Raw genomic sequence first — 15,369 nt, 5'->3', positions numbered from 1 at the left:
TCAATGCAGAGTAGACAGAACAAGAACAACAATTAATTTAAAAAATACAAATAATCATTACACATATGAAAGAACTGTTCAGCCCCACGAAACAAATGCAAATAGAAATTACAATGGCATATCAAATGCAAATCGAGTTGGCATACATTTTACATTATAATATAATCTATAAGTGAGGTTTGCTGAATTTAGCAATATTATATAAACCTAGTGAGTGCATAGGCTGGAAATAGCCTTTCTAAAAACCCTTGACTTACATAATATATAAAAACACCTCTAATGATCCTATATTTTCCCTGAAAATCCATTCTAAGATGAATAAAATATTAGAAATAAGAATGTTCATTAAAATTATATTAAAATAACTGCTCCCAATCAAAAGTGGGATCAGTTAAATTAACATACACATTTAACATACACACATGTTAAGGGTAGGCTATGTTGGTTTTAAAAATCATGTCTGGAAAAGTTTCAATAACAATGCTAATCATAGTATATTAAGCAAAATAAATATGTACCTCATTCCTATAACCTATATGCACATACATACACAATATGTATGTGTGTGTGTGTATATATATGTATATAGTCTATGAATATATATGTAATACTTATTTTACTAACTTAATATGTTTCCTCTGTGTGGTAGAATTATAAGTAAGTATTTTTTGTGATTTTCCATATTTTCTAAATATTTAAAAAATAATTTTTTTAATTATTGGAAAACAAGCCAATAAACTCCACTACAACTGCTTTGGTCAACAATAAAGTAGTAGATGTAAAATGTAGGTTTCATAGTACACACTATTTTATTTGGCAGGCAGGCCTTCCAGAAGTCTACTTGCCCAAGAGGCTGAGATACATCTAAAAATTATTCCCACTATAATTTGGGGGGCAACTCTGCAGCATGTTTGTGGCCCTGTGGAAGGTGAACTCATAAAATATGGATTATTATCATTAGCAAATAGGTCTCTGCATCTGTTCTCATAAAGCTGGCAATGCCTTGGAAAGACCAATATTTTAAAGACATCCACCTATTTTCCAAACTTGCACCCTTCGAGTCATCACTCACTGTCCTTCTCTCAAACCTTTATCTTTTAGCACCCTCACCTTACATACACTCACAAGCAATTCTTAGTCTCACTGCTTCTGCATGGGAATAACCTCTCTCATATGATTCTTCCACCTTATCTCCCCCCTTGTCAGTTTGGGCTGCTATAACAAAGTACCATAAGCAGGGTGGTTTATAAATAATAAGAGATTTATTTCTCACAGTTCTAGCAGTTCTAGAAGCTGGGAAGTCCAAGATAAAAGTGCTGGCAGACTCGGTATCTGGTGAGGGCTGTTTTTAGCTTTGTAGATGGTGCCTGGCATCTTCTTTCCTCCTACCATGTCTTTGCATGGCAGAAGTGGCAAATAAATTCCCTTGGGCCCCTTTTATGAGGGAACTAATTCTATTCATGAAGGAAGTCCTAATCACCTCCAAGAGGCCTCACCTCTTAAGAACATCACACTGGTGATTTAGGTTTCAACATAAACATTTTGGAAACACAAAGATTCAGACCACAGCACCCCTCATCATTTTTCACCAGGAGCAACACTATTGCAACAGTGTTCTCTTTAGTCTCCGGGTCTCTGGTCTTCAGACCTTTTGTACTTTATTTTACAATTGATGTGCCTTTTATTTATTTTTATTACTTAATTGCCGTGGTCAATTTTGTTGATCTTGTTTGTTTTTATATATACTTTAAGTTCTGGGATACATGTGCAGAAAGTGCAGTTTTGTTACATAGGTATACATGTGCCATGATGGTTTGCTGCACCTATCAACCCGTCACCTACATTAGGTATTTCTCCTAAAGTTATCCCTCCCCTAACCCCGTACCCCTTGACAGGCCCCGGTGTGTGATGTTCCCCTCCCTGTGTCCATGTGTTCTCATTGTTCAACTCCTACTTATGAGTGAGAACATGTGGTGTTTGGTTTTCTGATCGTGTGATAGTTTGCTGAGAATGATGGTTTCCAGCTTCATCCATGTCCCTGCAAAGGACATGAACTCATGCTTTTTTATGGCTGCATAGTATTCCATGGTGTATATGTGACACATTTTCTTAATCCAGTCTATCATTGATCTTTACAGTACCCAGGATAACAGTCCATCTCCTAAATAAAATTTAGATTAAGTTCTCTAACACAAAGCATTAATCAAATGATCCCTGATTAAAAACCTCCAGTAGCTGTCCACTGTTTTCAGTATAAAAAAAATAAAATAAAGACAAAAACAAGGAATACCTCACCCCAGGTTTGCTTCCAAGTATCTCCCTTGGGTTATTATGACACTTTAAGTTTGTCTCTGCTCCTACTGGAAACTCTTCAAGGTCAGTAACCTGAGCTTACTCTTGTATGCATCCTTCCTAATACTAGACCACTTCACTCTTTGAATTAGATATATGCATACATACATACACACACACATACAAACATACACTCGTATATAAAGTAAATAAACTGTTAAGCAGAATAGAAAATTTTTCAATACAATGTATGAAAATAAAATGCATAATGTAATTTTGGGCTAGGAGGACAGAGGGTACTATTATTTTTACATTTCTTGGGAAATGTGTTAAAAGTTCCATTAGAAAAAGACACAATTTTTATAAAATAGTATTACTTAACCTGAAAAGTCTTTAGTAGAAGTATGTAGCCATACATGATTCTTACAGTTAATCATATTTATACCGATTTTTTTTAAAAGTTAAGTCAGTACAACAAATTTAGAATGTGGATAAATACAACTTCCTGACTATGCAATTTGACATATTTTCACATTTAATCTGATAGATTAAAAAATTATTGAGGAAAAGGATGGTGCTTCATCATGCTTTTTTTAAATTAACCAGTTTGCCTAACAGCAGAGAGACTGTCACACAGAAGATAACCAATAAACCTTTGTTTGGTTAAATTAGTATTTTTAAATAATTCATAAAATAATTCTAAACGGTCATAATTGATAGAAATAATTTATATTGTATATTATGCTCTCTATTGAAGAGAGACTTATAAGTAAATGAAAAAAAAAACCTTTGTCACTTCTAGAAGAGGGTTCCAACTGTTTGACTGAAGATTATTAAATTCTCCACATCCTCCATTCCACTGGCTTTCATTCTTTAACCTAACCTTCACTGATACTATTAAATAAGTCTGGTATTCTAAACTGAGAAGTAATTTTATAAGAATGAGCCACGGTGATCTAACAATATATATTACTTCTATTTAGTCTAAACCCAGAGTTAGAAATATTTTGGCAATATATGAGAAAGTTGTTCAACTAAAAAGCTAAGAGATTCCTGAATTTGGGCTATTGGAGTTATCAGTGCTTCTAATTGTGTGTTTTGGGGGTGGTGTGTCTAAGGGCTGGGCATATAACCATTAACTGGTTATGTTACATTAAGCTAAAAAAAAGTCATGTGATAATAGTTTATGTTCAATGCAACACTGGCCAGTTCAAACCAACGTTCCAAAGGAAAATTCTTTGTTACGTTATATTCAGGGGCAAGAATGTATGTGCATAAAATTTCCTTGTAAATATGAACTTTCAAGTGAGAAAAAATTGAAAATAAACATGAAAAGAAATTTAAAAATAAAAAGCTTAATGTGTTTTATGCAAATACCATGGCATAACAAGAAAATTTCCAAATTAAGGCCATATGTGTTAAGAAGTATGTGACAAGTATTTGGTTAAAAACAAGATATTGAAAACAAGATTAATAAGATGAGACATCTACAGAATGGGTAAGAGTTGATCAAAAAGGTAATGAGTTTTGAAATTTCCATCTCTTATGCCAAGGGAAGAATCGTTTCATTTTCTGGCCTTTATTCTTACTATACTATAAAAGCCAAATTTAAGTCCCCAAAAGAAGAAAGATTAGACTGAGAAGAAACTAATAGTATTAATATATTTCTTTTCTTGAAGGAGATAACAGCAAGAAAAAATCATCTTAAAATTAAGAATGTTTATTTTTAAAAGGTAAAAATTAACCACAATGAGTTGTACTGATTTTAAACTTGCATTATTATGTCTGAAGGAAATAAAATAACAGCTGAAACCTAGGATTAATGTCATACTAGGTGCAATTAGTGATAAAAACAAAGAAACATCCATATCTTTAATTTTTGGAATTACTATAATCACACTAATTTAATCGAAATTGCCAAGAAAAGCAAACAAAATATTTTGATTAACTATATTTGTTTTGAATCTAAGAAATTTTCATGAAAAGGGTATGAGAATATACTTTGATTTATCTTCTAGTGTAACAGAATTCTTTTGCATATGAGGAAATGCAATTATCTCAATATCGTATTCTGTAGATAATGGAAAAGTCAGTGAAAAAATTGAAGTACCCGTTAGGAGGACACTGGAGAATTTCAAGAAAATGAAGCAGAAAACCATAACACTTGGCCCCATGGAAAGTGAAAAGCTACCAGCCATATTCTCCGTCCTGTAATCTCTCAGTTTCATGAGCCTCGACTTTACTTCTCTGTGTGTATCTGCACTCGAAGACTCTGCCTATGACCTTTTCAGCCTCTGGATCCCAAAAAAGATGTTCTAACTATCAGATATGTGTTAAAAGAGTTTCCTTGGTCCAGTGAGCTGTGACTTGTGAGAATGGAGATTACAATGTATGTTATTCTCTGCGCCTACCCTTTTATCCTAGAGTGTCAACCAACATAAATTAATGGTGCTGATGTAAGTGTGGAAACAATGATTTACAAAAAACAAAAACAACAAACAAAAAACTGTTAAACCGTGATTAAAAAGAAAAGCAACAAACAAAAAACCCGTCTACTGATGAATCCAGTGTTCATTCTTTTTTACTTTTCTGACTCAGGAAACACTTGACAATCAATTTTTCTACTTGCCCATTTGATCAGCATGGATGAAGTGCTGCGGGAGTGGGAGGGTGGGTTTAGACATGTTTGCTTTCTTCGTGAGCTTGAAGTTTGTGATCTAAGTACAGTCTGTTGCATGAAGATTAACCACTTTCGTTTTTAGCTTATTACAGTAGAATCAGAACTTTTATATGTGTTATTTGTAAATGTTGATTAAATGAATGTCAGTTTAAAATTTCCAGTAGCTCAGAAACAGCTTTTTCCAACTATCCATTATACCTGTGGATATCTAGAAATAGATGAAGATTATATTATCCCTAAAGACAAAAACTGATTGATCACCTATTGCCAAAATCAGAGAGATGCTTATATTAATAAAAAGATGTTGGAGATGAACTAAAGCAAATAAAAGTATTAGAATGTATACCCATTTTTTTAACACTGATATAAACAATCCAACCACTTGTAAAAAGCATATATAAAGGCACTTTGTTCATCTTTGTTCATTCAGACTTCTGTGGCTCAGGACCCTAGGTTACACACACTTGAAAATTCAACAGTCCAACCACATGTATTGTTATCAGGGCATCATTCTAGAAATTCTGTATCTCATCTCAGTTTTGCACAACTCGGGGAAGTAGACATCATTACATCCACTCTTACAAATATAGAACTGAGAAACAAACAGGTTTATCTGGCTAGTAATGGGAATTTAAAAAATTTCTTCTTGAGAAACTCAAAACTAAATTACATGAAGAAAGATTTGCTATTTGGTAGCTTTTAAACATGGTTTATTAAGCAGCACACCAACCTGGCACATGTGTACATATGTAACTAACCTGCATGTTGTGCACATGTACCCTAAAACTTAAAGTATAATAATAAAAAAAGAGTCAATCTAAAAACTGAAAGCTTTTGATGTAAAAATTAGGTAAATAATTTGGTCTTTCTAAAAGAGAATAGTAAACATATGAAAAACATTATGAGAAAAGGCACATTAAGGTTTATTAAGCTGAAGAGAAAAAAGGGAACATAGTACTTCAGAAGAAGAAATGTAAATATTGCCTGTTCTTTGTCTTTATGCTACCAATGAATGTGTAGCTGTTATTTCAGTATTGGATCTCATTTGTTTCCTCATTTCAGGGGAGAAAAATAGAGGCTGAGAAATTAATTAGATTAAACAATTTGTTAACTGGCCTTTTACTTAGGTACTTGGCAGAAGGGTGAAGCGAAATTTTTACATTAAAAATTAAGATAAGTATATTGGGCCACATCCGTTTCTTCCGTTACTAAAATGCTGTACATTTTGTCACCTCATTTTCTTGCTCTTTTGGTTTTGAGGGATTATAAATATCCCACACTGGGATCGACATGCTCAGAATAATTTCTCTATATTAAATAATACGATAATTATTCTTGAATTCCATACAACCATCTCCGGTCCCATTAATCATATATTTAAGTAATAAAAAAAAAACAATAAAACCCAGGAACCCAAGAAAGATCCCTCAGATCCCTCTACTACACTATTAGTGTGTGCTTTCCAGACAGAGGGGGATGTTCCGTTTATAACTTTCATTTGTTTCCTATCATTGTGGCCAAGTTTCCACTTATTACATGTCTCCTTGCCTTAATATTAACTTCCAGTCTGAAGCACTGTAAACTGTTTCTCCACCCCTAAATTAAAGCAAATGATAGCTAGTCCACATCCACCACCAATCTTACTAGAAGCCACTTCAAAGATTCCATTTTTTAAAAATGAAGTATGGCCTCTGCTTCCTGAAGCCAAGGTTGGCCTTGTTCATAATGAAGTTAGATTTTCTCTGATTCTCCTTCTATTCAAACACTGACAGTTTTCTTCAATGTATTTTCTTCTTCTCCTCTAAAGTTAAACCTGCTTATTGTGTTTTTGTTGTTGTTGGAAGAGGGGTGAGAAGAGAGCACTGGTGAACACCTGACTCAGCGCCACTCAGGACCAGTCCACATGTGTGTTTGCTGTGACATTCCAGTACCACATGTGGCTGTCTTTCATAAACATAAAAGTTTCAAAACATTTGAACACTGTCTCAGTTACATACAGTTTCAAGAAAGCAGTTGTGTATGTATCTTTCTTAGGATGTCAATGCGTTATCAAACTCTATGCCAGCTGATGGCGGAAAAGACAGAAAGCTCTGTATCTCTGCTTTTTGAGCATTCACTCATTTATAGTAGCTTCTCTGGCCTCATATCATGTTGCTTATTACATGAGCCACTTTTACTCTCTTATCCATGTATTTACACTGTGGCTATAAATTAAGTTCTGGGGCAATGTAACACAGAGTATACTATTGCTTTCCTAGCCCCCTTCCCTCCCTTCTGCCCCAGCATCCCAGGCACACAACAGAGCTTCTGCACATGGTAGAAAAACAGAAAACACAGATCCTCACATCCTGACAATTAGACAGACATTCTACTATCACAGGAGCCACTGAGGGGTATAGTATCAATCTCTCCCTTCACACACACACACACACACACACACACACACACACACACACACACACAAACACAGAAACACACAGATCTCAAATAGTTTAGCGTAAGCTGAAAATATGTTCCTTAAAAAATATGTTTATATATTATAGGTTAACATATAAAATACCTTACAATATATACATAATATGTACATATAATGTATATATAATATGCATATGTTAATACTGTATATTTTATAAGAATATTCTTCTGGCACCTGCAGTGCTACTAACCCATAGGTATTTGAAAATAACTCATCTGCTTAGGTCTTTCCAGTTCTGCAGGTATGTGAACTTGAACCCTAAATCCACAAAACGTTGTGTAGTATAAAGAGATACATCCTATTTCTCCTCTACTCATAGCTGAGGCCATGACACGTGAATATGCTTGCTCTCTCCCTTTATGGGATGGATCTTTTGCTGATTCACCTTTTGACTGGGGTTGTGGTCTTTTGGGGAGTCCTGTCCTTACATATGTTCTCATTCATGTTCCTCATCTTGCTTGGGCCCAAGGTTGTTTCCTGTCCCCTGTATGGCTGTTATAAGATGGAAAAATGGCCCAGAATTTCAGTCCGAATCTCTCAGAAAATAGAGACAATGCAATTCAACCAATTTAGCAAATTTCATAAACCTTAATTTATCTAAATACATTAGTCTTCTTTTAATTACTAGGACATAATCCTCTGCTTCCCAAGGACTTTTGCTCAAACGAAGTTTCAACATCTTAAAACATTCTTTTCACACACGTGCACACACACACCACAACACATACACACCATTTTAGGATTAGTTCCTTCTCTTTTTTTTTTTTTTTTTTTTTGAAAAGGAGTCTCGCTCTGTCGCCCAGGCTGGCGTGCAGTGGCTCACTGCAAGCTCCGCCTCCCGGGTTCACGCAGTTCTCCTGCTCAGCCTCCCAAGTAGCTGGGACTACAGGTGCCTGCCACCATGCCCGCCTAAGTTTTTTGTATTTTTTTAGTAGAGATGGGGTTTCACCATGTTAGCCAGGATGGTCTCAATCTCCTGACCTCATTGTGATCTGCCCGCTTCAGCCTCCCAAAGTGCTGGGATTACAGGCTTGAGCCACTGCACCTGGCCCCTTCTCATTCTTTAGATATGATTTCAACAATTACTTCTTCAGAGAGGCCTTCCTTAACCATTAAAACCGCATTGGAGTATTAGCAATGTTTTGTTACTTGGGCATTTTCAAGGGCAGACATAGTCCAGAAGCAGAAGTTTGGGGTCCCAGATCTTGTTCTACAGCCCTTTATCCTGAAGACCTAAACTGTCATTCATTCTATAATAAATATGCTACACAAATAAATGATTACTCAAAGTGTTAAAATATAGAAGATATATTCACACAGAGAAATGAGAGAGAGAGAAACAGCCCTTCAGAAACAATAACTTCCAGTTGCAGCTGAACACAGGATCCTGAAGTGCTGCCTAGTTTTCTATTGTTTCAGAAACTAGAATACCTAGGGAAGGAAAATTGCAAAAATTCCCACGCCCCAAAGACCATGGAATAACATTTTCTCTTTTCTCTGATTCAATAGAACGTTCTTTTCTTGCTTCCAGAGGATAAATAAGGATTTGTACACATATGTTACAAAGTCAATACAAGCCCTTGTGGAACTTGATCTTCCCATTTTTTTTTAACTTCTGCCAACAACTGTATACTTTAGGACTGCGATACTAAGTTTACATATTGGTTTTCAGCCTCCAACCAGAAAGCTTTTATATAGTCTTATCTCTGGTTGTCAAAATCTTGGATTCTGAGAATATCAAACAAATCATTTTTAGCTGCATTTAAGAAACTGACATTAATTTTAAAATAATACTCTTTTAATGCTACTTATAGCAATTCTTTCAAATGAATACATTTAAAATAACACAGAATGTAATAAGCAATTCATAATCTTCCAACTTTCTAGATCTCTTCACTTTATCATATAATGGAATATAGTTGATTAAAAGACAAAAGTTCTGTCAAAAGTAAGCTTGCCAACCTCAGGAAAACATTTTAAGCAAAATATACTATATTTCAGCACCATATCTTCCCATCATAGAGCATGAAATCACCAAAGAAAGCATTAGTTTCAGGATTTTGGTAGTCTACTATTTTTGTGTTTTGCGCTGCTCAAAATGCCATCATATTTCAGTCTATTAAGTGTTACGGTTGATAGAATATGGGAAGAGAAACAAGCAGACATAACTCTGCTAAGATTAATAGTTTTCAAAAGAACAGATTACAGATTTTATCAAATCAAACTAACAGTAATAAGAGATCTTCACTGCCCTAAAAAAATGTGAAATTGACAAATATTTCCCAAGTGCCTGCCATGTGCAGACACTGGTTAAAATTAGATTCATAACATTTTATAAAAATTGTAACAATACAGCTCTCAGTATGTTTATATTACAGATAAAGATGAACACCCTATGCACACACATAACACACAAAGAGTACAAAATACCTGAAGGGCCGTAAGGATATTTGCTAAGGCTTGTCCGTAAGTGTCATGACAGTGAACAGCAAGAGCACCTGGTGGGACTTCTTTCATCACACTTTCCAACATTCTTTTCATACTTCCTGGAGTTCCCACTCCAATTGTGTCTCCTAGAGAGATCTCATAACAACCCATGCCGTACAATCTCTTAGACACCTGTTGATAAAGGTGAAGTGCTAGTAAAATAATGGAAATGAAGAGACTCAAACCCTCTTGTGCCACAACTAACATCACCTAAAGGTAAAAATTACAACTGAGACCAGCAATGTCCATGAAAAATATATAATGTATTTTCTGGTCCTTTTTCTTTGCTTCTGATATTCTAAACATTATATAAGACTTTGAGATTATTGCAGTTATCTTTTTCTAATATTCAAGTTTGCCTTAGAGTCATATCTGCCTATCTTTTTATCCAGCTGTTTGTTCTGCTATGAAATTATAATCTACAGTGTCAGTTATGGGAGGTGTATGTTTCTCAACACTATAATCAAACCACAGCATTACAGATCTACTTTGGAAGTAGTATTTCTCAAGCTATTAGTTTAGGGGTCAAAACAGTAATAAGAGATCTTCATTGCCCTAAAAAATGTGAAATTTACAAATATTTCACTATATATATATATACAGCTGACCCTTAAACTACACAAGTTTGAACTCTATGGATCCACTTGTACATGAATTTTTTTAAAATAACTATATTAATTTTTTGGGGGGAGATTTTCAACAATTCGAAAAAACTTGCAGACAAATCCCATAGCATAGCAATGTCAAAAAAAGAAAAAGGTATGTCATGAATATATAAAATATATGTTAATACTAATCTATTTTTCTCATTTACTATGAAATAATACAAATGTATTTTAAAAGGTTAAAATTTATCAAAACTCAGCACACAGACCGTAGATAGTGCCATTCTCATTCAAGAGAAATGTGCATGTAATGATTCAGTACTAAATCATAACTGCATAAAATTAATTATAGTACATACTGTACTATTGTAATAATTTTGTAGCCACCTTCTGTTGCTATTCCAGTGAGCTCCAGTGAGGGTATCCACTTAAAATCCTGGTGATGCTAATCATCTCTGTATGAACAGTTCATATTTCCAGTAAATTGCATATCACAGCACAAAGTGATCTCTTGCAGTTCTGATGTGTTTTTCATTATGTTTAGTGCAATACCATAAACCTTAAATAACACCAGTGAACTCATAAGAAGTGCAACTAGTGACGCTGGAAGTGCTCCCAAGAAGCAGAAAAAAGTCATGACATAAGAGAAAGCTGAATTGCTCAATATGCACCATAGATTGAGGTCTCCAGCTACATTTGCCCACCATTTCAAGATAACGAAAATCAAAATATGTGTTAATTGGCGGGTTACATTATCTAAAAGGCTCCCACTCAACAGTAAGCTATTAGTAGTTAAGTTTTGGGAGCAAAAGTTATACCTAGATTTTTGACTGTGTATGTGGAGTGTGGTGTTCCTAACCTCCAAATTGTTCATGGATCAACTATATTAAGTTCAGCTCTTTCACTAACTAGCTTTGCAACTGGTAGAGTCATTTAATATTTCTGGCCTAATTTATCTGGCTTATAAATATATATACTTTAAGGTAAATTGCAAAATCTCTTCAAGCTGAATAATGTTACTTTCAAAGAGCAATATGGATGCATAAAGGCAGCATGGTATTTTGACAAAGACATGGGTTCTGGAATCACAGAGGTCTGAATTTCAATCTCGGCTCCCACTTATCCTACTCATGTGACACTGGGCAGAAGATTAGCCTATTTAAGCCTCAATCCCTAATCTGTAGAATACAGACAACAAAACACCTTCTTTTAGCATATTTTCTAAGCCTTGGTTACTTTGTTCTTAAAAAAAAAAGATAAAAACAATTTTAATAATGATGTGTTTGGTTGTAAAAGTGAAATGAGAATGTATAAAAGCCATTTGACACAATCTGGCACATGATACTGATTCGCTCATTCATTTAATATGTATTTCTTCAATACCTATTTTATGGCAGGTGCTGTGCTAGGTCCCGGGATATAATGGGGAAATGAATATTGACATGGCTCATGTTATTACAGATCCTGAAGTCAAGTGAGGATAGATCTTAGTCAACCCTACTGAGGAATAAATAAATACTAGCTAAAATAAGAATTTTCAAACAAAGAAAGAGGATTCCAAGAGCATGTAGCAAAGGAAATTGACCTGGATCTGTCACATAGGACCTATGTGACAACTTGAAATAAAGTAAGCTTTATTATAAAGTGCTTACTAACTCGTTGAAGAGGGTGAGAAGGAAGGATCTGAGAAGAATGTTCTAGGAAGAATATCAAATGCAAATGTTAATGGCTTCCAGGCAGCTGACATATAAAATGCAAAGAACATTCCAGGTAGGGAAAAAGCTAAATGCAAAGGACAGTGTAATGAGAAAGCAAAAACTGAGGAGGGAGACAATGAGGGGAACGACCAGAGGCCTGAACAGAGTAATCACAGTTTGAAGTAGTAATTTCAGAGAGAAGAGAGTGAGTTAAGCACAAAATGTATTAGAATCACACAAAAGGCCCCTTTAAAGTTTCTGGTCCTGAATTATTCCTGTTTCATGACTCTGCAGTAGCACCTTAGGCATTCGGGTACAGAAATGGAGATCCTCACCCAAGGTGTGTGTGGTTCATTCCTATGTGGCGCACAGCAAAAGCAAGAAAGCAAGTCTGCTGGTAAGCAAAGGTGCATCCAGGTTTTGTGGGGCCAGCCTGAAGTTATGCCCTTTGGAGGTATTCTTTAAAAAAATATATACAATTGGAATGCAAATTAATGACAGAGCCTTGGAAGGGTCCCATGCAAGTGAAAAACCTAAAAAATCTGAATTGTGTTATTTTAGTATATGTGCCTCTGTGTGCAAGGGTCTTGTGTAAATAATAGATAAAAGGATATGTTTCATTTGAAAAATCTGCAGTAGATTCCAAAAGTTCAGATGAAAGCACAAAAGAGGAACAGCTTTAGCTAAACTGAAAGTTTATCCTGCCTAAATTTGGATTTTCTTATAAGGCCATCTTCACTGCTTTGGTGCCAAATTTTTCAAAAGTTACTAAATTTGTCAAAATTAACCTTAAAAACAGGTCTACATTAATATAGTTTATATGCAAATAAATTTCTGAGACAATCTAATATAATCTCAAAGACAGTGCATTTTGTATTCATTGGTATAAATAAGTAATAAAGGACAGGAAGAAAATAAACTTCAGTAATCAAGGCCTTAATGACTATAATCTATTGCTGTAAAATTGTTCTGGAATAACAGCAACTTAATCACAGCAGTAAGATCTACAGGATCACAAAAGGACAAAAACACAAAAATAGTGTATACTCTGATATAATGTGCCAAAGTATGCAGGAGAAAAACAGGGATGCTGCCTCAGCGACCAAGGCAAAGTTGAAGTGTTTCTCCAAAAACTGCCCTGACATTCTGATGGAGATGGGACAGGCCACTCACTATGCTATAGCCACAAAAAAACAAAAATAGATATTTTTATTCCTTCCACCTCTGAGCACCCAAATTATAGGACTCAACTGTCCCTTAACGTTGAAAAGTTATAGCCAATGTACAGGACTTCACTGTTAAAATGAAACTATTAGTTAAGTGATCAAATAGGTCTTCAGGGTTCGTCTCTTAATCTATGGCTTCATGCTATGCAGATTCAATAAATATTAAGAAAGCCCACTTTTAAAAATAATATATATCATGTTACCATAAACCAAAAAAGCTGGAGATGTAGCTTACTTCTGTCACTTTTTGCGGTGTAATATTTCCTTCATATGGACAGCCCAGAGCACAAGACACATACCTAGATTAAAAATAGAGCCTTATAAATATGCATATGGTAAATAAGCCATTTCCATTTTATAAAAATTAAGAATTAGCTGAAACTGCATCAAGAAAATTTATTTTGCACTATTACTTTATTATTATTTTATCATTAGACCAAACCAAATAAAGTTTGAAGCATTTTCAATCAGCTCACATTTTTATCTTTCTATAATAATTACAATTTGATACATGTTTTTGTGACAGATGTGGATAAATAGTAAGTGATTATCTGGTAAAGTTATTCATACCATAGCAACATATTAACATTCAAAGCAGAAAATACCAGTGAAATGTATGGTTTTATTTAAATAATTACATACACTCAACTGTTAAATATCTGGGTCTTTGGAAACATACAAGGAGACCATGTAGGAAACTAACTGAATTTTTCTTCTTACTCCCATCTGGATATTTTGGCCTCATTTAGATACAGTCATTAATCATCCAAAGGTCTTGGAACTGGGCATAGCCTCAGAGTTCATTTTTTCTCTCTCTCTCATGGGTTTACCTAAATCATTCCAAACAGAAGAGTGTCTAGTGTGTTTAGAAGGCTCAGAATAAAGATATTCTATAAGCTTCTTTTGTAATTCATTCTAACATTAAAAAGTCAAGCATTTCCTGCAAAGACAAACATCCATTTCAATCTTAAATTATTAAGCTTTAGGAAAAGCCTGCTTTAGCTATTTCCAGCTCAACATCAATCCCATTTTATTAAACTTACTTCAGAGACATTTACAATTCTTGTATTGAAATAATGCATAATGAGTATGATATTTAGGAATGAATGAAGCAAGCTGCATAAAAGGGAGAGGGATGGGGGGAAATGAGGCTGGAGATCGAATATGGGGGTCACAATATGAAAGGGTTTAGAAAGCAAAGCCTTTGAACGCCATTCCAAGTTGTCTGGACTTTGAGATCACTCAAAATTGTTTCGAGGCACTGAAAATTATTACGTAAGGTAGTGGCAAGATCAGATTTGTTTCCCAGAAATATAACTCTGTGGGGGCAGTGGAAGCAGATGCCAGAGAAAAGGTAGAGGCAAAAACACAAGAAATATCCTATTTCCTTAATTCTAATATGCTATTGATTGGAAGATGCACTATGAAATAAATTCCTAACAGTCTTTGGAGTAGAAAAATAAAATACATATTCAATGACTCAGTACATAGCTATTGATTCTAAGATGTAACGAAATTAGGTTACAGAAATTATAGAAGTGTTAAAATGTCAATTAAAATATGTTTTAGTATTAAGTAGTTGTATAAGCCATTCAAGCGGTTATGAGGGATAGGAAAGGATAAAAGAGGATAAAATTCAAGTAAAATTGGAAAGTTATGCCAGACAGGAAGCTCATCCCTCCGTTATTCCAATCACTATAATCTAAGTTGATGCTTTAGATAATCTGTAAATTTAATCAAGATGTGTGAAAATAAAATGTTCTTAAATGAACATAACACTGGAGAAGGTGGCTAAGGATGGAAAAGGAGAAAAAGTTTTAATACACATGTAATGATTACAATAACGTGCTAATATACAAATACATTGATTTTTGAACCCAAAACATCTAGATGTGAGCAAATAGAA

At 34.5% G+C, this 15,369-nt stretch overlaps 1 protein-coding gene across 1 annotated transcript in view; it reads right to left on the bottom strand.

Annotated features, from left to right (window-relative positions):
* HMGCLL1 (3-hydroxymethyl-3-methylglutaryl-CoA lyase like 1) overlaps nucleotides 1-15,369 on the bottom strand; it is a 191,798-nt gene that overhangs the window by 102,245 nt on the left and 74,184 nt on the right. Inside the window, exons 6-7 of the mRNA XM_003254124.4 lie at nucleotides 13,699-13,762; nucleotides 9,879-10,067 (exon numbers count right to left, since the gene is read on the bottom strand). Coding sequence (XP_003254172.1) covers nucleotides 9,879-10,067; nucleotides 13,699-13,762 — 253 coding nt within the window. The remainder of the gene's footprint in view (nucleotides 1-9,878; nucleotides 10,068-13,698; nucleotides 13,763-15,369) is intronic.

Source organism: Nomascus leucogenys, chromosome 22a (assembly GCF_006542625.1).
Source record: "Nomascus leucogenys isolate Asia chromosome 22a, Asia_NLE_v1, whole genome shotgun sequence".
NCBI lineage: Eukaryota > Metazoa > Chordata > Mammalia > Primates > Hylobatidae > Nomascus > Nomascus leucogenys.
This window is presented reverse-complemented; position numbering and strand designations above follow the sequence as displayed.